At 39.1% G+C, this 23,566-nt stretch overlaps 1 protein-coding gene across 1 annotated transcript in view; it reads right to left on the bottom strand.

Annotated features, from left to right (window-relative positions):
- LOC122799383 (SV2 related protein) overlaps positions 1-23,566 on the bottom strand; it is a 416,834-nt gene that overhangs the window by 34,596 nt on the left and 358,672 nt on the right. Inside the window, exon 14 of the mRNA XM_044068393.1 lies at positions 16,014-16,095. Coding sequence (XP_043924328.1) covers positions 16,014-16,095 — 82 coding nt within the window. The remainder of the gene's footprint in view (positions 1-16,013; positions 16,096-23,566) is intronic.

Here is a 23,566-nt window from a genome sequence, read left to right as displayed (position 1 = left end):
GATAGTTATCTCTCCTTTAGGGGGGGAGAGGGGATGAAGTTTGCACTGAACCTGTCTGCCAGTATGTTGGCAATGTCTGTGGGTTCAGTGATTTTTGTATCATTTTGGACTAATTCTGATAATTAATAGAACTTCTTATGATAACATCAAAAGAACAATAACTTTAATTGACTCTGTAAAAGCCCTAAAGAATAATTTGACTCTTGTTAGTTTAGATATTAACTGTGCCTTCGACTCAGTTAATTGGAACTATCTTTTGATCTTACTGAAGGGCTTAAACTTTTCTAATAGCTTTATTAATCTTATAACTCAACTATATAAAGAAAGTCAAGCCTACATAAAAATAGGTGCAAGTATATCCCAGAACATACCCATTGTAAAAGGAACCAGACAAGGTTGCCCTCTATCTCCACTTTTATTCACATTAATTATGGAACCTTGGGCTAACCTAATAAGGGATAACAATAATATACAAGGATATAGGTTAAATTGCAATGAAACATCAACAATCCAAATGTTTGCTAATGATGTATTAATCACTCTTGGTGGTATAACCCTACCTTACAAGAATTGTTTAAAACTATGGATATATTTCAAAACGGTTCTAGTCTTAATTTTAATAACTCTAAAACACAGATTCTTCTAATTGGTACCAAAAGTTATAATATACAAGACCAATATAAAAAATATATACCTCAGTCTCAACAAAGAACATATTTAGGTATAATTATAGCAACTAATATTAAAGACATGTTACACCTAAATTATAGTAAAAGCATAACGATCATAGAGACTCTAATAAGTAAGTGGAACAAGATTCTATTTACAGTGGATGAAAAACTTTCCGTTATAAAGATGATCTTGCTTCCAAAGATCTTATACATAATACAATCTATTTCTATTCCCCCTAGAGGCTCTTTTATTAAAGAATTTACCACACTGATTAAGAACATTTTGTGGCATCCGAAAAAGCCTAGAATTGCATTGTCCTATCATATGTATAGCTGGGAAAATGGAGGTATATCTTTACCAAATCTAGAACTTTATTTATTTATTTATTTTATTTATTTATTTTACATTTGTTGACCCGGCTAGTCTAACTGGATACATGTCCATTTTCAGTAGAGGCCCGGGGAGAAAAGCTCCAAGACACTTACATAAAGACAATATAGTAAGTTACAATAGTAAAAGTATATAACAGCTATTGTTAGTAAAATACAATACTCCTAGTGAGTATAACACAAGACAGTGCAAGGTAATGTGCAAGAGATATTACTATATACATATATACATATTTTAAATTGCAATAACATGGTCTTTGGTTGATTAAGAATAGGTCAATAAAGATAAAGAGTAATAAAACTAGTGTATGGAGGAAAGTTAGGGTTAGTACAGGGTTATAACCAATGAGTACTGAGAAATAGTCTTAGATTCTGTTTAAAACGTGTCAATGAAGACAGAGATATGAGTTCAGTGGGAAGAAGATTCCAGAGCTTACCAACAGTATTAGAGAACAGAGTGTCTCCTGCTAAGTTGTTGGGTCTGCTGGTGTTGATAAGGAGTTTGTTTGAGGAGCGTAAATGTTTAAGATTGTTATATGGGGTAATGAGGCAACAGAGTATTGGAGTGTTGGTGGGTTGATACAGGGTCTTATGGGCTATGACAAGCTGGCGAAATTGCAGCTGGTTTTGAAACTCTAGCCATCCTAGTTGCTTAAGATTAAGACAGTGATGAGTTCTAAAAGGAGAGCCAGTGGCAAATCTAGCAATATTATTATAGAAGATAGTCAGTTTGTTGAGGTTATTTTTTGAAAGATTAGTGAATATCGGTGAAGCATAGAGTAGGGTGGAGATTAGGTGAGTTCTGGCTATGGCTGTCTTGGCTACTGGTGTAAGAAAGGGTTTGATTCTATAGAGAGACCCCAATTTCTTGTTGACTGTTTTGATAGTACTGTTTATATGAGTATCAAAGCTAAGGTTGTTATCTATTGTTATTCCTAAAAGTTTAGTGGTTGATTCTGGAGATATGATAGTGCCATTATTAGATACTAATGTGAAATTTATTGGTGTAGATTTTTGGGTTGGTGTGAAAAATAAAAGTTTAGTTTTTTTAGGATTTAAAAGGAGGCATTGGTTTAAAAACCATTGTTCTACTGTATTAAATGCTTTTTGGGTAAGGGACTGTAGTTCAGGTGGAGACGTGGTTGAACACATTATTGTGGAGTCGTCTGCATATTGAATACAGGTGGATTCAGGAATTGCTGAGTGAAGGTCATTAATAAAAATGGAGAATAGGAGTGGGCCTAATATAGAGCCCTGTGGGACACCTAGGGAAATAGGGAGGTGAGTAGATAGATTGTTTTCCCATAGCACAGCCTGTTGTCTATTGTCTAAGTAAGATTTAAACCAATTTATGGTTAGAGGTTCAAGTGAGAGGGATTTCAGTATATTTAAAATGAGCTGGTGATTAACCATGTCGAAAGCTTTAGATAAATCAATAAAGACTGCAGAGGAGAGAATTTTGTTGTTTCGGTTTTTGTTGATGAAGTCTGTGAAGGTTAGTAGGGCAGTGGTAGACTGTGGAAAGGTCTAAATCCATGTTGACAATTGGCTAGTAAGTCATTTTGGAGTAGGTGGTTAAGTACTTGCTTATGGATGCATTTCTCCATAATTTTTGCTAGGGGAGATAGAAGAGCAATAGGACGATAGTTAGAAAAGTCGGTAGAATTCCCACCTTTATGTAGAGGGATGATGTGAGAAATTTTCCAGATAGATGAGATAGTTCCTTCACTTATAGTTCTGTTAACCAGAATGGAAATGGGATAGGCTATGGCTTTAGCTCCTTTGTGCAGATATTCTGCTGGAAGTTTGTCAGCTGAGGGGGTAGTATGCTTTAGTTTCTGGAGAAGGCAGCAAATAAAGGAAGTTGGAACTGGTTTTAACTGAAATGATGGAGGTGGGCTTGTAATAGATGTAGGCAGATTTGAGGTATCTGGAGATAGTTGACTAGCAAGAGTTTGGATGGCATCTGTGAAGAAAGAATTAAAGGCATTAGCTGTTTGTGTGGGATTATCAGGGTTAGAGCTTTGTGGGTTAGGTGTGATAGATTGACCTGGGTATAGTAGTTTGTTAATGCTAGTCCAGAACTTTTGTGGCTTCTTATGGTTAAGTTTGTTGTAGTTGGAAATATAAGTTCTTTTTGTCTAAGAGGATGGCTGTTTTAGTACTATTTCTGAGTTGTCTAAAGGTTTGGTGGTCAGTGGGATTTTTAGTAGTACGCCATTTTGCCCAGGATTTGTTTCTAAGAAGGATTTTTTGTCTAGTAGTATTTGAGAGCCAAGGGGCAGGTTTAGCTTTATTTCTAACAGGGCAAGTTGGGGTGTGATGGTTGAGGATGGTTAAGAATGTGGAATTAAAGTATTCCACTGCTTCATTTAGTGGGAGAAATTTTAGAGGTGACCAATTTCACTGCTTGAGTTTGGCTTGGAAAAGTTCTGGGTTAAAATGCTTTTTGGTGCGTATTATCCTGAAATTGTTTGGGTAAGTTAGGTTGGTTTTGTGTCTGATAATAAAAGTTAGTGAATAGTCACTTAGATCATCTGGGAGGGTCCCTACTTGGTATGTTTGATGAGAAGAATTAGCAAGAATCCAGTCTAAGATACTTTCCTTGTTATTGGGTTTATTAATTCTAGTTGGGGAGTTAATAGTTTGTGAGAAGCCATATATGTTAATATGGGTGGTAGGGTGTGCCATACTGCAGGACTTCCAGTCGATGTTAAAGTCTCCTAGGACTAAGGTTTCTTGTGGGAGATTAATAGAAAGCCAGTTGAGGATATTTTCAAGGATTGAAATTTTATTTCCTGGGGGAAGGTAGATGCAAATGATGTATATAGATTTACATGAGTTGATCTGAAATTTAGAAATGAGGATTTCAGCATTATTGTCAGAAGGTGGTCTAAGGTTTGCAGTGGTAACTTGTAGGTCTGATTTATAAAGGATTGCTACCCCACCTCCCTTTTGAGTTGTCCGGTCTAGTCTAAGGATATTATAACCAGGTGGGGTGACTTCATTGTCTTTAACTGTGGGTTTTAGCCATGTTTCGGATAGACATAGTATGTCAAATAGGTGAACATCTAGGAGGGCCATGGAGGTGGGCAATTTTATTTTTAATGCTATGTATGTTGAGATGTACTATATAGAGTGAGTTAGAGGGCTTAGTAGGGTCTTGGGTACTAGAGTTATTAGGGTTGCACTCTTTAGAGGCAAGGATATTGTTTGGGCCTGGGTTAGGATAAATGTCCCCATCTAATAAGGAGTGGAGGTGTATTCTATTTATAGGGTAATGAAAGTTCCAATAATAGTTAAGTGATTTTTTAATATTTAGCTTGATATATTTAATGTGAGATAGTCTATGATATTTAGCTTGTAGGTAGCAGGGTTTGGCTGTTATGTGTATGCAGTTTTGAGAGATGGCTAGTATTGGTGTAGAAGTGTATTTGGTGGGGAAGAGAAGGGAGGGGTTTAATTGTTGTTCATAGGAGGTTAGCAGATAGGCAATAGTTAGAGTAGGAAAGAGTGAGAACAAGAGTGATAGTTTTATTTGGTATGGGATGGGTAAATTAGCCATTATATTAGTTTTTAGGGTGAAAACTTAAGAGAGATAAGTATGTAAGAACAGGTAAAGAGATATGAGAAAAGGTGTGGTGTTGTAACAAGGTGGGGTGGGAGGTCAGGTAATAACAGGTGAGGTGTTGAGACAAGGAGGGGTGGGAGTGTTAATAAGTTGGAGTGTTAGATTGGAGCAGAATGTAATGGGGTGTGGCTACAGAGGAATAAATGCAGGAGCACTGGGGGCGGGTGAGAATTGGGGGCAGGGTAGGGGAGTGGAGTGAGCCCACAGGGCGAACGGATCGGGTAGAGATAAGTGAGTCTAGTGGGAAAACAATCAGTGGAATGCTGACTGATAAGGTAAGTTGAGTAAGGTAGTTGAACAGAGAAAAATGAAGTAGAGAGGAAGGTTTCCAAGGCGAATATTGGGAGAGTACAGTATAGCAAGAGGTGTAAGAAAGAAAAATAGAAACAAGGTGAGGACAGCGGTCTGTAAGAAAAAGTATTTTCCTGGGGTTTTGGGAAAGGCGAAAGATAGGGACAATGTAAGAGTGTCCCCTAGTGGCCAGGAACTGACATTACAGCAGTAGTAATTTCAGGGGAAGGCTGGTCTTGGGCTGAAAAGAATGCACAGTTTGGCTAGAGAAGGTAGTGAAATTCAGACAGTGGCAGTTTTAAACTATAGGTTGCAAAGGGGGTATGGCTGCTGGCTGGCCAGGCTGAGAAGCTTTTTCTTACATTAGTGAGGAACAAGCATACTACAATTAAGCTTTACAGCGAATATGAGGAGCCCACATACTTTCTTCCTTCCTTTGGTAGAAGTGTACAGGGGAACACTTATAGGGTGATGAGACCGCTAATAAGTTGGGAAGGGTCCTTTGTTGCCAGGAGGGTTCTTAAACCTGTTGGAGCGAAGGCCAGCTGGAGTACTGTTAGTTAGATTAGAACAAGACAGCAAGTAAAGAGAGAGAAGAAACAAAAACCTTAGTAAGGTAGTTCAGTCACAAAAGCCCAAACATATTCATAAACTTCCACAATTATGCATATATTGCCAAAACAGGTTTAGTACAGGAAAGGCTAAAGCATTCATCTATTAAACAGTTATAGACCAATAATTAGATGCTGTAGGAAATTGACAAATTATTTTGGTCTGAAACTATAATCCGTACATTTGTATAGTCAGAGCAAGGTTAATTAACACACTGAATGTTACTGACCCTAATAGAACTGCAGCTAAGATACAAATCTCTACACTGGTATATATAAACAGAAATGCACTATGCTAGGTCTGACAAAATATATCAGTCATCAGTACAAGTTCTATAAAGCAGTTACTGTATGTATTAAAAAACAGTACAAGTACTATAAAAGCAGTTTCTGTATGTATTAAAAACAGTTTTATCATTCAGTTGTTTCTCCGGCAATGGCTCACTGCAGACACATTACAAGCACATGCTATAAATAATAACTTCTGTTTAGCTGCAGTGATATAAACCACCAGGCTAGAACATTTGTAGGATTATAGCTGCAGCTAGTTTAGCATTCTTTTAATTCCCTACTTAGAGTTACACCATGTGTGTGGCTAAAGTGTATGCATTGTTTGTAAAACGCACATACCGAGCAGGTAGTGAGTAAATATAATGGTTACTCTAATATAGTTTTTAAATTAGATTATTAATTAGATTAGTTTTTAAATTAGATTATGACTACAGCTAGTTAAGCTTTCTTCTAATTCCCTACTTAGATTTACACCACGCGTGCAGCTAAAGTGTATGCGTTGTTTGTAAAACGCGCATACCAGTTAAAGTTACATAGCAGTTCACTAGTTCCCCTCTTAGAAATAGGAGCATTAATAGCGTTCAAAAGGTCTATTTCATTAGGCTTGCAAGGTTGCTGCGGCACTGAGATTAGTAGTCGCAGAGCAAGATAAAGTCAAAATAACTTACTGTCCAGTACCAGAGCTAAGCTCTTGTTCAGTGATAGTGCACTCCCGATTATCCACAGCGTTCACAGCAGACTTCACATACAGCAGGTACAGGAAATTAAAGTTTCATAGCAGTTCACTAGCTCTCCTCTTAGAAATAGGAGCACTAATAGTGTTGAAAAGGTCCGTTTCATTAAGGCTTGTAAGGTTGCTGCGGCACTGCAGTTAAGTGTTGCAGAGTAAGATAAAGTCAGAATAACTGACTGCCCAGTACCAGAGCTAAGCTCTTGTTTGATGATAGTGCACTCCCGATTATCCACAGTGTTCACAGTGGACTACAGATACAGCACAAGACCTAGGGACCTATAAGACCTCACAGGGAAGTATGCATTCAGGCAATGTTCATGAAATAAATTCTACATCCGTCATACAGTCGTTCAGGGGTATTATAATTTACCTCTAGCACTACTCCACGTGGAAAACGCTTTAACAGCAATACATGGAGGTTAAAAACGCCAGCCAGTGACAGAAGTCAGTCATAATAGCAAGCAGAATGTGCAGGTAGAACAAAAAATAAAAACAATTTTTCAACAATCAACAACAATCAACAACAATGTTAACAATTACAAATACAGTACTTACAAAGGATAAAAAAACAGAGGCCAGGAGCACACAGCAGCCAGGGGATATCTAGGGAATTAAAGATGGCGCCAGGAAGGGCAGGTAGTATATATGGGGTTAGAGAGGATGTGAAAATGTAGGTTCTGTAAAAAAGAATTGGAAACAGTCACACATCTTGTCGCTAGATGTAATACACTCATGGCAGAGGGCCTGTACACTGAAAGGCCCAATAATGTGGCAAGACTATTGCACCAGAGATTGTGCATACACTACAGAGAGTAGCACTGGAAACATGAACCGCAAAGCATTATAGAGAATGATGAAGTGTTCATCAAATGGGATCATCCCTTACCCACAGTTCAAAAAATAGATGCAAAAAACAGATATAGTAGTTCATGAAAAAATGACAAAAGTAGCATTGATTATTGAAATTGCTACACCTAGTGATTACACTGTCTTATGTACAGATCGACAGAAAGTCATAAAATATCAGGATTTGCAGGCAAAAATTAGAACAATATGGAAGAAAGATAACCAGGCCATTCCAATAGTAGTAAAAAAACAATGAGTCTAATAAAAAAAGAATCTAGTCATACTCGCACATGCTACCAATACATTTAACTCCATACCAACCAAGTTGATAGCAATCTCTCATTTGACAACCACGTGGCCAAAGTGGTTAGAAAAACATTTTATATAGCCCACCTAATCATGAAGGGATTCACATCTACATCAGGGGAGGTCATCATGCCTCTTTACTCATCCCTCATCAGGCCCATAATTGAGTTCAATGCCCCTTTTGGGATGTACCTTATCAGACACCTGCAGCAACTGGAAAGACCCCAAAAGTACCTCACCAAGAGGATCAAAGGGCTCAAACAGATGCCATATGCTGCCCGGTTAAAGAAACTCCAGCTCTACTCAGTGGCATACCACCTGTTCAGAGGCGATCTGTGCCTGACGTATAAAGCCATGTCCAACCCGGAATTAATGGACATGCTGCACCTCAGAAAATCCAAATCCCATTGAGCTACGCGCTCGAGACTTGAACCTCAGCACTGAAATAAATAGGACATGCTGGAGGGACAGATTCATAACCCAGAGGCTCCCTTCATTCTGGAATAAAATCCCAGTCCAGGTTAGGCAGAGTCCCTCATTGACTCTCTTCAAGAGGAATCTTGATGAGTGGATGGGAGATCATAGGTTTACCCCGGGCATCACTTCTGTGTCACTGTTAGACAGAAGCACAGTATACTAACCTCGAAAAAGGGCATAGCAAAATAAATTTAAAATGGGTGGCGAAAGCCAAACACATTCTGGCTAGGCTTATAAATGCCCTACGGCAGATAGCCTAGTATGAACCTATGAACCTATGAACCTACACAAATTGCAGAAGGAGTCAATTCTGGGCACAGTGGGTGCTGTGAAGAGCACTTTTGGCTAACATCAAAGACTGAAACAATACTAGTTTTGTGAACTTTAATTATACCCTGACTTAGAAATGGGGTCCATTCCCATCATTGTATTAGAAACCCAAAATACTTGGAGAAATTAAACCCAAGAAAACTCTATCATTAGCCTGCCCCTGTGACACAAAGGGATAAAGCTCTGACTACAGTCCAGGTAACTTAAATTTGATAAGGTGCTCAAATGCCTGATGCCAAAGCCAGGAAGGATATAGTGTGCCTATCCTGATGAGGAAGAACAGAGGCTCTTGCCCAGCTAATGCCACTGTTCTGTTGACAGGGCCTCAGCTGGAAAGCACAGACTCATTATGATGTGGAGAGTTGATGCCAGGAAGATGTGGGCATATCCCTCCAAGCTGACAATGGTAGCCCCTATAAGAGCATGTTGGGGGAACATGCATACATAGACAACAGGGCAAAGGTGGTCCTTTCAGAGAAGCAATTGCTCACACCACTATCACCACCACTATGGCCATGGTTGCATCATAAAACAGAAGAATTCTCATTACCAGGATGTTGACAACAACAGAAATAATTTGAATGGTTGCCTGGATGACAGCCCACACCTGACAATGTAATGTCTGATTGACAGGAGGCTTTTTGGATACCAGGCCTGGGGGTAAAAAATGTATTAAAAAAGTCCACCAAGTGTAAGCACCTTCACTCTTTTAAAGGACTGCCCTGAAAATGAAAGTAATTATTAAACTGCAAGATGAAAAACTGCCAAAGTCTGTATAACCGAGAAAACATTTGCTGTAAACAGCTTTTGTTCACAGCCAATGAAATTAATATAACAGGCTTTAAACATGATATTGAAACACTTCAAAAGCAGTAGCAGAAATGAAAACTAAGCATTTGCCACCAGAATGTTTCAAGTGTAAATCGTTTACTTGGACTGAACAAATCAACAGTCCCAAAGGAAATATATCAATGATATTAGAGGAAAGGGAATTATCAGCTCCTTTCCATTTTTATTTATTTAATCCTGTTAGACCAGGGGTGATGAGGCACTGGTGCCTCAGGTACCCTGAGGAACCCCCTCTGGTTATCAATGTTTATTTGCTCCGTTCCAGGGGTGAGGGCTGAGGGGCAGACTGTCAGTTTCTAATTCTTCTTTTTTTATATATCAACATACCAAAAATGATTGTGCAATATCTATGCAATCTCACAGATCAACCACTTTCACATGCAGTATGCAGTGGAAGACTGTTGTCATTTACTGAAGTCATTGCCTAATGCACTACCTTTGCATTCCCACTGGATTGCCACAGCAGCAAGAAAATGACCCCCCCCCCCCCCAAAAAAAACAGAAGTTTTCTAGTAAGCCCTCTGTCATGCAATGGTAATAAAATCTGAGTCATCAGTGGCGCCAGCAGAAACTCCAACCATGTGTCACTAGGCCAGCTAGCAAACAGAAGTGAAAATTAGACAGGACCAAGTTCAAGATTTCGATAGCCATATGCTGCTAGTGTTAGGCAGAACAGATTCACAGCAGACAAGAATTCACATATGAATTTGGTACCATACTACAGTTAGATTTTAGGATAGGAAAAGGTCATGCATTGTATGCGTTCAACTCAGTACAAACAAAACTGATACCTTCTACTTGCATTACCCTTATTAATTCAGTTCAGTACTAACAGAACTAATACCTTTTTCCTGCATGGCCCTTAAATAAGTCAGAGGACAGTAACACTGCTGTATGTACTGCTAAAAAGGATCTGGTTTAATGGAATAAGGGGCATCTGGCAGTGGAGTGTATTCATACACATGGCAGGACAAAGGGCAGCACACCACTCTATCACTAACTTACATGTTACACAGAGTTCTGATGAGTACAGGGCAGCAGTGTCAGTACTGACAAAGTTAGGAAACTACAGAGTACAGCAAATAATAAATAAGTTGTAAAAATCCATATAGAGATAAATAATCATTGAAAAATGGGTAGTGGCCAGCTGATGAATAGTGAAACTAGCAAGGGGAGGGTGATCTATCCTAGTAATAATGAACGGAGTGACTGTAAACCGGATACAATCAAAAAATGAACTTCACATGGGACATAGAAGACACCACTGCTGACATCTTTAGGCACACCAGGCAGTGTAACACTGATAATTATAAGATCAGATCAGTGGCTATATATTCAAATAGTGAACTGGCAGAGAGTTAATATTACAACTCTTTAGGTGCTAGGCAGGTAGGCAGGGCTGGCTTGTGGTGCTGGCTGATGGGTTCCATCTTCAAAAATAAACTGTATCTTTTTATTTTTCCTTTCTTTTCTTTTATAAAAATCTAGCTTTACCATTTCCTTTGTAGAACTTGAACTCTTTGCATGCACGTGCACTGATATCTGAAAATTTCAATAGTTTCTTAATAAAAAAAGCTTACTCTGCTTGCTCAACTGTTTTTAAAAGACCCAAGTGCTACAATTACTCTAAAATATGAACAAGGCAGTCATGCTTTTTTACAGGTCATCCAGCTTTTTACAAAAGGCAGAACCATCACAAGAAGCAGCACATTGTGCAGTCACATGAAGCAGTGTGGGGGGGGGGGTATAGATAGTCACAGCTGTCCTTGATCTGGTTTTGCCTCATATTTTAGTTTGCTCTTCATAAGTTTTATGTTTTTTTTTTTCTGGCAAATCCATGATGACTACAGTTACTAAATAATGACAGACATTTGAAGTTCAGACTTAATAGTCTTCAGAAAAAGCATGTGAATGCCAGGTTTGCTATTCTATCAACTTTCTAAGCATATAAATGAGATATCTGTCCCTGATTATAAGTCATTTGTCTCCCACAATTTTTCATTTCTCTCCTTGATTCATAAGAGGCTGAATGGCTTGACCACTGTATTCTAACAACAGTTAGCCAAGAAGATATATTCCTGTGTTGAAGTTATGTACTTTTTTCATTAATTTCATCTAAATCAATTCTGTGCTGTGAAGTAATAGTCATACCATTGGCTGTAATATTTTTGTTACATCTGTGTGTGTTTGTGTGTGCATATGCATGTGTGCATGTGTGTGTGAAATATACGTATGTATTGGGGGCATAGATGCTCTGACCTGTCCCTGATTTCATAGAATATCTCTGATTTTGCCTCATATTTTGGTCTCTTCCTTGTAACATTTGTACTTTTTTTGACAACTCAATAAGGTCTGCAGTCATTAAATAATAACAGGCATTGAAGCTTCAGACTTAATAGTTTTCAGAAAAGCATGCTATGACACCGCCTTCTAGCCACTTTCTACGAATATAACAGCTATATGTACCTCCAATTTTGATCCTTTGTTCATTCAATTGTAAGCAAACATCTGAGGTGTAAAGTAAGTCATACTCATGGTTACAATTGATGGTTATATCTGTGTGTGTATGTGTATGAGATTTGTGAAGGGTTGCACACCTTATGGTTCTGACAACAGCAAACTAAAATACATATGGCTATTAATTAAATATTTATTCATACATTTAATCTCAGTTAGACATCTGAAGTATACACAGGCATAGAATTTGCAATAATTGGTGAGGGTACTTATGTTTATGTGTTAATGCATGTATGTATGTGCATGCATGCATGTATGTGAAGGTAGGTTAAAATAAATTATGGTGACCAGTTGTTATTACTTTTATTTTATTACAATCTCATGTCTGAAGTGTATACATTCAATAAATGTTAGTTTAATTTCTGGGTACTTGGTGAATATAGGTAACTAACCCTGCTGTCATTTGCTCAAGTTAAGTAGTCATTATTCTGGCTTTGCAGAACTAGTGTGCACCTGTATGGGCCAGTTGAAATAATTTACTGTGGCTGTTTTGTTTAACACAGTCAGATGTTTATGGTGTACACAGCCAATAAAGCCATTCTAATCGATGGATTTAGGGGTTGTCTGTGATGAAAATGAGTAAATGTATGGGTAGGGATTATAGGTATAAAAAAGTAGCAAGTTGGCCATATTTTTTCACTTTTCAATACAAACATCAAAATTGTCAGAATAAGTGACTGATAGTCTGGGCATGTGTGTGATAATAACCGGTAACTGACACAGTGCTGCAACAAGCAGTACTGCCATCCCACAGCACTTGGTTTTCTGGCTAAGTATTTGGTTGTGAATCCTTCTGCTTGGAGACTGCATGTACTTATCTTGTCTCTGTGGATTTTATCCAGTTTCTCTGGTTTCTTCACCCAAACTGTCAGCTGTACAACATAGGTCAGTGACCATTTGGGCTTTTACTTCCATCCTAATCTAACATCAGTGGAGTAAATATCTTTTTCTGGAGGGGTAGGGAGGTAGAAATGTTATCCATATAGGATTTATATATCATTGCAAGCATTTGTCCTCTCGGTTTATTGGGAACTACTACTTGTTAGCTTTGAGTATTAATCTTTAAACAAAACTTATTTTTCCTTGAAAGAAAAAAAATTAGATTGAATGTGTTTCCTTACTCATGACATTTTTAGATCATCATTGAATCAAAAAGCCAAAAGGTTGTAAAAAATAATAAATAAAAGCCCTGAGATGCACCTCAAAACTTCAGAATTCTATGATTTCTGGGGACTTACTGGCCTCCAGGACCCAGCTTAATTTAGTTACTTCCACACTTATTAAAGTGGAGTCTTGGACATTTAAGCTGTGTCAAAAGGATGGAGGAAAATTCTAAAAAGTAAAACAATATAAACAATATAAAAAAACAAGAAAGAAATAATCTACCTAGCTGGTGAGGAGTCAGAGTACATGAAAACATGGCAGTGGCACTGGGGCAGTACAGGGGGACCAGTGTAAAATATGATCTGAGGAAGGCTTGAAAAAGCTGAAAGCGCTTGTCCATTGTTTACACCAGAAGGGTTCTTCACTTTTATGTTTGTTTTTTCTGTTTTTATTCCATCCACATGTTTTAAAGCTGTGGAATTACAACCCCACTTGACTTTTACAACAGCAAAGCTCTATATTTCATATATTGTTGATTCAATATGGTAAAAGCCTGTTATTGAAAATGTTGTTTTGAAGCTGTCTTTTCACCATTTTGGTTGTTTAGCAAGTTTTGAACACTCAGATGAAATACTAGTACTTGTGGTGCAACGCTCTTCCAGTATTTACATTGTTTTTTGTTCTGCTGAGTGTTCTTTAGCGGAATTCACTTATTTTTCTGGATTTGTTTGATTACAGCTGATGGTCATTTTTCTGTCATAATAGAGCTCCACACCATTCCAGTTAGCCCCACCTATTCATTTGCTTACTGCCCCACCTTGGTCTGAAGTCACGAGCCACATTTTATTAAGTGCATTAAGTTAGCGGAGAAGATGTACAGAAAGGAAACACAAATGAAAACGTGACACAATAGCAAAAGCATTAGTGTAAGCTGTACAGAGGAGTACTATAAGGATTAGTAGACAATGAAGAAGGAAAGGTCCTGACAAAAATCTACAACAGAATCTCTCACAAAAGACACATATTTGTATCCCTGAACTATTCGCAAGGGATTACATTCTTGCATTTAACTGATGAAACAAACAGAAACAGCAGCAAGGGTAACAGGGAAATGATGAAACAGAATTTTATAAAAGAGTAAAATAAAATTCCATGAACAAGGAGCACAGGGCAATCTTAGCAGTGAATTGGGCTATTACGAGGAGATACCTGCACTTATGAAAATCAAAAGGACCTAAATATGTCAGAGTTCAGTTTAAAAAGACAAAATAATGGGGAACTGGAAAGCCTTGGGAAAAATGCAATGACATGACAGGCCCTTGACCTCTATTTCCTGGTGTATAATTCTGTTTCTAAAATTCACTATAACTGCATAGTTATGAATGATGTGAAATTTAGACTGGATGTTTTGTAACTAGCCTGTGAAGCAAACTGTCACTTTCTACAACAAATTAAATATCTGCTCACTGTGGGTCAATTAGAGAGAGCAAAACTTCAAAATACTAAGAATATATCTAACCATAAAATTTTAGTTGAACTTACAACTCCAAGTTTATCTAAACAGAAGGGAAATAACTTCATCACATTCACTAATTTATTTTTAAAACAGCACTGATGATCAGTTACAAAGGCAAAATATATTCACAAGCAGACAGCTTCTAACTATATATCATATATGTTTAGATAGAAACATTCCTGCTACAGGGCAGTACTATTACTGAGGTACATATTAAAAAAGTTATTGCATACTATCACTCTCTGTGACCACTAATTGGTTCACACACATCACCCAGCTTGGGGGAAGGAGAAGGGAAGAAGCATGGAATGTCACAAAAAATAAGATTGCTCATAAGAAGGAAAAGCTATGACACCCTTCCAAGATATAACAAAAAATGTTCATTGCCAAGAAATGGCACATCCAGCTACAAGGCATGCATTATACAGCATAAAAAGTCTAAACCATGAGATGTACTCAATATCCCATGGTGGAATTATAACTGATTTGTGAAATGAATGGGAAAATTATATGTCACTATATGCACCAAGGACCACCATCAATATCAGTATGCTTGCAGCTGGCTGCATGCATAAGATCAGGTTTACGCTTGAGGGTACAGATTGCAGCTGCACCAGCCTGCATGCTACTGTTATTATTGTTGGTTAAGAATGTATTCCTAGAGGCACAGTGAGTATAAAGTTAGGGATAAATTAGATATCAGACAGAAACTTCTATGTAACAAATGTACAATGACCTAGGGATCTTCACTATGATGCCTACCAGCACAGGGTTCAAGTTTAATAAATACTGTAGACAGCCTTGGAGAGGGCTAGCCTTTCAAAATATAGTCAAACAGAAGGAATCAATAAACACCATGTAAGCAGTTCAGTGGGACCAAGCTACAATTTTGAGAACTGGTCATGACTTTTGATAGAATGTTGTAGAGGGAGGAAAGGATAATAAAGTAGCAAAGGAAAAAGTGTTGAACTAAAAATCACATTCACAATGGCTACCTCCATATTGTAATTTCTTGACTCAGTACTTACATATGAGTATTTGTTGTGTCTTAGGATATGTATTCTGTTACGGTTATCAACCTTAAACACGGTGTCTTACACACCCATGACTGCTGGTGATAAAGCCTGCACACTCATTATACTGTTTGGAAGAAGGTGACAGGGTAACACCTTATATTGACAGCTGTGCCATGCTTTGTGTGATGCGAAAATAAGCAGACCACCTCCTCAGACAGAATGCCCTGGTAAAAATATCAGCAAGATTCTATGGTCAAAAAATAGGGGTGCAAAAAAACAGTGCCAAATTATTAGAAATGCTTGAGGAAGCAGTGGCATAATTTTTCACTTCTTAACATTTAGAGCTATTTACCTTTTCCTGTTAACGCAGACTGGTTTCAAAACATTAAAGCTGAAGCTGTGATATGTACAGAAAGAACAAGGTACTATCTTACCTCAGGTGTGTACACATAGGCTGCTTGGAATCCCCCTGAAATAAAACCTCTTCCAACAAACAGGAATACTGTAAGAGCAGTTCTGTAAAAACAAAGAAACAAAAAGTTTAGATCAGTGTTGTATCATACTTGTAAAGTCAGCTAGCTCCAGCATTAAATTACTTTACACTGTGTGTTTAACATTCACCTCTCTCACACGTCTAACTTTCCCTCTCCCTTTCTCTACCTGCCATATATCTTCATGAAGGACTTCATGGCTTCTCTATCACTTTATCCTCTCTCTACCTGACCTATATCTTCATGGAGGACTTCATGGCTTCTCTATCACCTCTTGTACTAGTCCATCCAGAAGGTCCACATCCCTGCCCATGAAGTAGCTTCAGAGATCCAGGGAACAGCTAGTTCCATAAAATCTGTTACCCGATCCCTTTTCCCTCCTCTGTCCTTCCATTTCAGGTTATCTCTTCATATTTTTGTGACATAAGCTTGTGTACATTTATCATCTGTTCCATGCCTCTTCTGGTTGCAGGTGAGAAGAGGTCTAACTCCTATGTTTTCTGGTCATATTGTTTCTCTTTAATCACTCATTGGTGGTTTTCCTCTGAAGTCCTTCCAGCAGCTTCCTTGTATAGCCTCCAGTACCATGCACACAGTGTGGCCAGACCAAGGCCTGGTGCTATATCTCTGCCAAGACTAACAAACTCAGGATCATCAGGACCTTAAAAAACAATGGCAGATTAGCAAGTAACAACCCAATGGTCTATCCCACTGTTGTGCTTAAAATAGTTTAGATGGTGTTTGCTGACAAAAGCAGACAAAATGAATTTAATTGCATGATGTCCTTACATTCCCTGCTGCAGTATTCTTAACAGATGGGATTCCCTGCTGTGAAAGCCTGAATGTCTGGCCAGTCTACCAAAGACTAATTGTTGCTTTTAAAAGGTACGCCGAATGTCACCCAAATGCTCCTTGCATAGCATGAGGCATAAAGGTGCTGTTCAGGCCTACCATAATGAAAACTTCTTTGCTGCCAATCTAAATGCATCTTTTTACCATCAGTCTGTTTACCTGCATCCATTTTCTGCCTGTTGAATGCATTTTTGTTCTCCAGGGACTACCTACATCTGTTTTCTTAATTTTTTGTGGGATTAATGTCACCCAAAAAGGGTAAATGCCAGTGTGGAAGACATATTCTCCATAAAGACAGCCACAGGAGTTTCTCATAACCATACGTCTTGTTCTATTTGTCAGGTGTTTATTCTGAAAACCCTTATCCATAGACTTTCTTCCCTTTTCTTGTATAATGAGATCCAGAGTCTTAAGCTTCTCACTAAAGATACAATGGAAGGAATCTCCCGCCTCGAGGGTCACCCATTAGGGAAGAAGAAGGTTAAAAAGGTATAAGTGGAATCGTTTGCTGTCCAGCCTCTGCCAGGTGTTTCTCCTGAGGTTGTTAGAAACCCACAGACTCACCCGGTTGTGTTGTCAGATTTCTCTGCTGTGACAGTACTGGAGGCTGATGAGTATTTGTAGGCATCTGTCTCTGATGTTCAGAGGGAACCACTGTTGATTTTTTCGGAGGTGTCTAGGAGAGTTACTCAGTTTTTGGCTGGGGAAAAAGTTCCTATGATGGTTTTCAACTGCTATCCTGGGCATACCTCTCAACCTCTTAGTGTAAAAAATCTGGACAAAACCCAACAAAGTGGGAAAACAATGGGCCAAAAACAGGGAGATATTTTAAATGTTGTTCTTAGCAACTTAAAAAGTTGCTAGAGTAACATAATTTGTTTTAACATACATTTTCTGAAGAATTTAAAGTCTGAAAGCCAAATGTATGTCATTATTTAGTGACATCAGTCTTCTGATCATTCGAGTGATTTGCCAGAAAACCACAAATTTTATGAGAAACAGACCAAAAATATGAACGAAAAATCTGGACATTTTGCAAAAATCTGGACAGTTGGGAGGTATGGTCCTGAGTCAGAGCCTTTTCAGTTTTTTGGAGGGGACGTTCCCTTAAAAAAAAAAAAATTAAACATGTTTCTTCTGCTCCTAGGGATCCAAAAATTGACTGGCAGGCCTTTACTCAGAGGCTGTTTACTGCTTTAATGTCCTTAAAGCCTCCTCCTGATGTTTTGGTTCCTGCTCCTCCTTGGTCTTCTCCTCCCCTTAAAAGGCCTAGAGAACAGGATTCTTCTGAGGATGAGTCAGATTTGGATAATGAATCCCTGACTTATTCTACTCAAATTCCTTCTCCTTTAGACTATGGGTCAGAGGAGGAGGAATCCATTAATCCAGATGTTCCTTTTCAGGGAAATTTCCTTTGGGGACACGCTCTCTAGGATGATGTTTTTTTTAAGTGGGATTGTGCTCAGGTCTCTGATATCCATGGGGTATTATGAGTTGCTGCAGTTGGACTCCTCTAAACCTGCGGCTATTCCTCCTGCTTTGCTGGATGCTTTTTCCAATGCCTCTCATGCTCTGATTCTTTGCCCCCCTGCTCTCAAGAAGCCTGACAGGTTTTAGAGGGTGCCTGAGGATTGTTCTTTCCTATATAAATGTCCTGCTGCTGATCTCTCTGTCATGTCTGTAACCTCTGATAAGCCATATCAATTGCTTCATTTACCCAAGTTATTGCCTTCTGACAAGGATAGCAGAACTATGGAAAGGCTGATTAAGAAGGTTTACACTTCTGCTACCCTAGCTTTTAGGGTTATTAATTATAAGACCCATATGTCTAGGTATGTGTTGGCTCTTCATTCTCAGGCCTGTCAACTTATTTCTGATTTTCCAGACTCCAAAGGTAAAATTTCTGTTCTTTCCTTGCTATGGACTTCCTCTTAAGTCATTCATCATTCTATTAAATATAATTATAATGCAGCAGATGACTCTTCTAGGGCTGCTGCTTTTGGTTCAGTGGTGAGGAGGTATTCTTGGCTTAGGCTTCAACCTCTAAAGCTAAGTTGATGGATGCTCCTCTAGATTCTAAACTTTTGTTTGGAGAAGCTGCTGCTGGTTTGTTTAAGTCCTTCAGGACAAGTGTAAGGCCTTACAGGAGCTTAAAGATGTGTTTGTTTCTCCTATGCCTAAATTTCACAGAAACTACCCTGCTAAGCCTGCATTTGTTTGTAGGCAAGCCCGCCCTTCTACTAAAGGTAGGAAGAGTGGCAAATGGGCTCCTCCTGCTAAGGCTACTCAGTTTTCAGGGACTCTGAAGTTTTCCTTTCGGGACAAACCAGGTGCTGTATGACTATCAATCTCTTCACAGCCACATTCTTCTTTCTCTTCGCCTTTCTCTTCCTCTTCCTGTTTGGCTTCAGATCACTCAGGATTCTTGGGTTCTGTTGATTATTCATCAGGGGTACTGCATGGTGTGGAACTCCCATCCTCCTTTAATGGGCATTCCTCCGCCTCCTTAGAAACAACTTCCCTTTTTCCCAGATGTTCTTCAAAATCTCTTGCCTCAGGGTACTATTCAAGAGGTGCCTGTGTCCCAAAGGGGGAAAGGGTTCCACTCCAGACTGCTTCTAGTGCCCAGAAAAGAGAGCACTTGGAAACCTGTTCTAGACCTCTCTCATCTAAACACTTTTCTAAAAGTGCCTTCCTTTCAGATGTTATCCCTTCAGATTCTGTTTACTCTCATGCTCCCTTAGGCCTATATGGTGTCTCTGGATCTCAACGATGCTCATCACCATATTCTGATACATCCTCTTTTCAGGAATTTTTTGCATTTCTCTGTTGCTTCCTGGCATTTCCAGCTCTCTGCTTTGCCCTTTGGCATTTCTACTGCCCCATGGGTGTTTACCAAATGCCTTGCTCCTGTGACTGTTTTTTGCAAGCTTCAAGGGATCCAAATATTCCCCTACTTAGATGACCTGTTGATTCAAGCATCCTGTCCAGAAGCCCTTTTGAAAAATCTTCATTTTGCCATTTCCCTTCTTCAGAGCCTGGGGTTCACTATAAATTTCAAAACGTCTTCTCTGACTCTTTCTCAAGATCATGTTTTTCTGGGTTACAGAATTCAGATGGTACTAATGCTTGCATCCCTGCCCCCTCCCAAGGCCTTAACTCTCATTTCTTTCTTTCAAATTCTTCTTCCTCTGGCTTTCATTACCATCAGGGAGTTTTTGAGAGCTCTGGGTTTTATGGCATCCACCATTCCAATGCTCCTTCAGGCCAAACTTCACATGAGAAAGCTTCACAAGTTTCTGAAGTCAGTGTGTCTCCAACATGCACATCCTCTAGACTTTGTAGTTCCTCTTCTTCCTTATCTCAGACAAGAACTTCACTAGTGGATTCAGCAGTTGTCTCTGAATTCAGGGATCCCTTTTAATCCCCCTCTTCCCTCTCAGGAATTGTTCACAGATGCTTCAGACATGGGATGGGGGTGACATTTGGCTCCCTAAAAGTACAGGGGGTGTGGTCGCCTTGTCAGCAGAAGAAGCACATCAGTGTCAAAGAGATGAGAGCTCTTCTGCTGGCTCTTCAGGCCTTTCATCCTCTTTTCTCTCCAGAGCCTCTCAAGGAGTTTATAGACATTGTCACAGGGATGTGGTATATCAACAAACAGGGAGGGATGAGATCTTATCTTCTTTGCCAGTTGGTACTTCTGGTATGGGATCTTGCTGTTAAGTATAGAGTGATTCTTCAGGCAGTTTACATCCCCTCAGGTCAGATCACTGTGGCGGACACTCTGAGCAGGTTTTTAACTCAGTCCCATGAATAGATGCTACACAGAGATGTGTTTCTGGACATTATCCAAAAGTGGGGTACCCCTCAAGTGGATTTTTGCCTCACCTCTGAACAGATAACTTCCTTTGTTTTCTGCCAGAGTCCCAGGTCCACTGGTGTGAAAGGTGGATGCCATCTCATTTTCTTGGAAGGGGTGTTTCTTTATGCATTTCCTCCTCCCTCTAATTCTGAAAGTCTTGTTCAAGAGTAAACAAAATGCTCCCAAAATCTTGTTTTTGGCTACTTGGTCCCCTTTTGGCCATGACAGCTGCCGTCTTCTTCTGCATTTAGGCAGTGGCAATTATCACAGGTTACCTCACAGGGTGGATCTAATCACATAAGACAAGGGATTTCTCATGCATCCTCATCTGTCCACATTTCAACTGACACTGTATGTGATAGGATTTTGATTCCTGACAGACAGCTTTTTTCTGAGTATATGGTGCAAGTCCTGCAGGAGGCCAAGAAACCTACTACTAGGAAATCCTACTTATCCAAATGGAAGAGATTTTCTATTTGGTGTCTCTCTCATAACATGGACCAACTTAATGTGGTTGTTCCTTTGGTTCTCTTTTATTTGTGTGAGTGGTTCAATGCTGGTTTGGCCTATTCTTCTATTAAGGCCCACTTATCAGCTAACTCTACTTGTCTGCCTTTTTCTCCACCTTTAGCTTCTAGATTTGAAATTAAACAATTTCTTAAAGGCATCCTTAATATTAGACCTCCCAGGAAGCCTGTTCCCCCTCCCTGGGATCTTAATTTTGTTTTGAGGAAGTTAACTTTTGAGCCTGCTGCTTCAGATTCCTTGCTACATTGTTCCTGGAAGACCGTTCTTTTGTTAGCTCTTACTTCTGCCAGATGGGTGTCTGAGTTGCAGGCCCTTATGACTTGTCCTCCTTTCTTGGTCTTTTATGAGGACAGGGTGTCCTTGCGCACTAACCATTCTTTTATGCCTAAGGTGGTTAATAAGCTATCACTAAATCAGTCCATTAGTCTGCCTACTTTTTTCCCCTGTCCACAATCTGACAGTGTGAGGATGCTGCATATTCTGGACATGCATTGGCAACTCAGGGTTTATTTGGATAAGACTATAAAATGTTATTTATTTATTTTATTTATTTATTTGCAGTTGGTTTACCAGGATAGTCCATTGGGCCAATAAGAACCCGTTTTCAATGGAGTCCTGGGGAGAAAAGCTCCAAAACAAAGGTTACAAAAAAGATTACAGCAGTTTACAATTTCAATCATTTGTAGGTTAAAGACAAAGCTTTAAAACAGTGGTAACAAAAAGATTACAGCAGTTTACAATTGCAGTCATTTGTGGGTCCAAGACTGATAAGTTATTTGTTTCTTTTCATCCTATATCTTTGGGACTTGCTGTATCCAAGCAAACAATTTCTTCTTGGATTTCTAAGGCTAATTTCTTTTGTTACATTTTTCATGGCAAGAGCCTTCTTCTTCTGTAAAGGCTCATTGTACTAGAGCTGTGGCTTCTTCGGTTGCTTTTTTCAAGACCTTAGATACTAAATCTATTCTTGAAGGAGCTACCTGGACTTCTGTGCCTACCATTACCAAGCACTACAAGTTGAATGGAATCTCCAGAGCTAGAGCTGGTTTTGCTAGTGCCATTCTTCATGGCTTTTTAGGGGGCTCTTCCGTGCCTTCCCCCTCTCAAGTTTCCTCTTGAGCTTTGGCACTGTGCCATCTGTTAAGAATACTGCAACAGTGAATGTAAGAACATAGTACAGTTGTGTAAAATCTTACCATAATGATAGATGTCCTTGCCTTCAGTACTGCAGTATATGTTCCCTCCCGCCATCCCCCTAGTCATTTGCCTTCCTGGATGTACAGGCTACCTCTTGGGGTTCTTGGACTGTGTTCCTACTGGGGCATTCAGTTCTGATTATGGTAGGCCTGAATGTCACCGTTATGCCCTATGCTACACAAGGAGCATTTGGCTGACATTCGGCATACCTTTTAAAAGCAAGAAGTAGTCTTTGGTAGACTGGCCAGATATTTGGGTTTCCATGGCAGAGAATCCCATCTGTTAAGAATACTGCAGCAGTGAAGGAAAGGACATCTACTGTTATGGTAAGATTTTACACAACTGTACTTTCTGAAGTAATTCAGGAGCTGTGGTCTATAAGCATTACTTACTCTAGGCAACACAGTGTTCACTGGAGATTACAGAAATAAAATCCAGGTCTACAACATACTGCCCATTTTCAACTCATTACCAAAACCCATAATGATCTTTGAAATTTTCACTAATTATGTTCATTTCATCCTCTTGTTCCACATTCTATCTACACACTAATATGCATCTGCTCAAAGCCTTTCTAAACCCATTAATTCCCCAAGTCCTAACCAATAGATCCTTCTACTCTTAATCATACTTATCAGAATCAACTGCATAGAAGCAGACTGCCTACAAAGAAAACATGGGCTAATGGCCCATCTAGGTAAGTGACTGGGCGGATGATCATCATTTTTCCCTAAGCAGAGAATAAAACACATTTTTACCCAGCATCCTTTATGCCATGTGCTTCTTCAAAGACTACACAAAGGCTGGTTTTAAACCTGTGTATTACAATTCTCATGCAATTTCCCTTTTCTGCACTGAAGTGCCATCTCAGAGTTGGTATATTTAAGTAGGGGGTTTATGGGGGGGGGGGGCGCAGCTCACACTGTTAAGATGTGTTTTTTTTTTTTTTTATTATAGATTCGAACTTCCGAATGTTGAATATATGGTCTCGACCATATGGTATTCGACATTTTGGACGTTCGAATATATAACATAAAGCCCCTTCCTTGGTGTAGAA

Source organism: Protopterus annectens, chromosome 4.part0 (assembly GCF_019279795.1).
Source record: "Protopterus annectens isolate FY-2018-M chromosome 4.part0, PAN1.0, whole genome shotgun sequence".
Lineage (NCBI taxonomy): Eukaryota > Metazoa > Chordata > Ceratodontiformes > Protopteridae > Protopterus > Protopterus annectens.
Note: the sequence above shows the minus strand (reverse complement) of the source record. Positions and strands in the feature narration are given on the sequence as shown.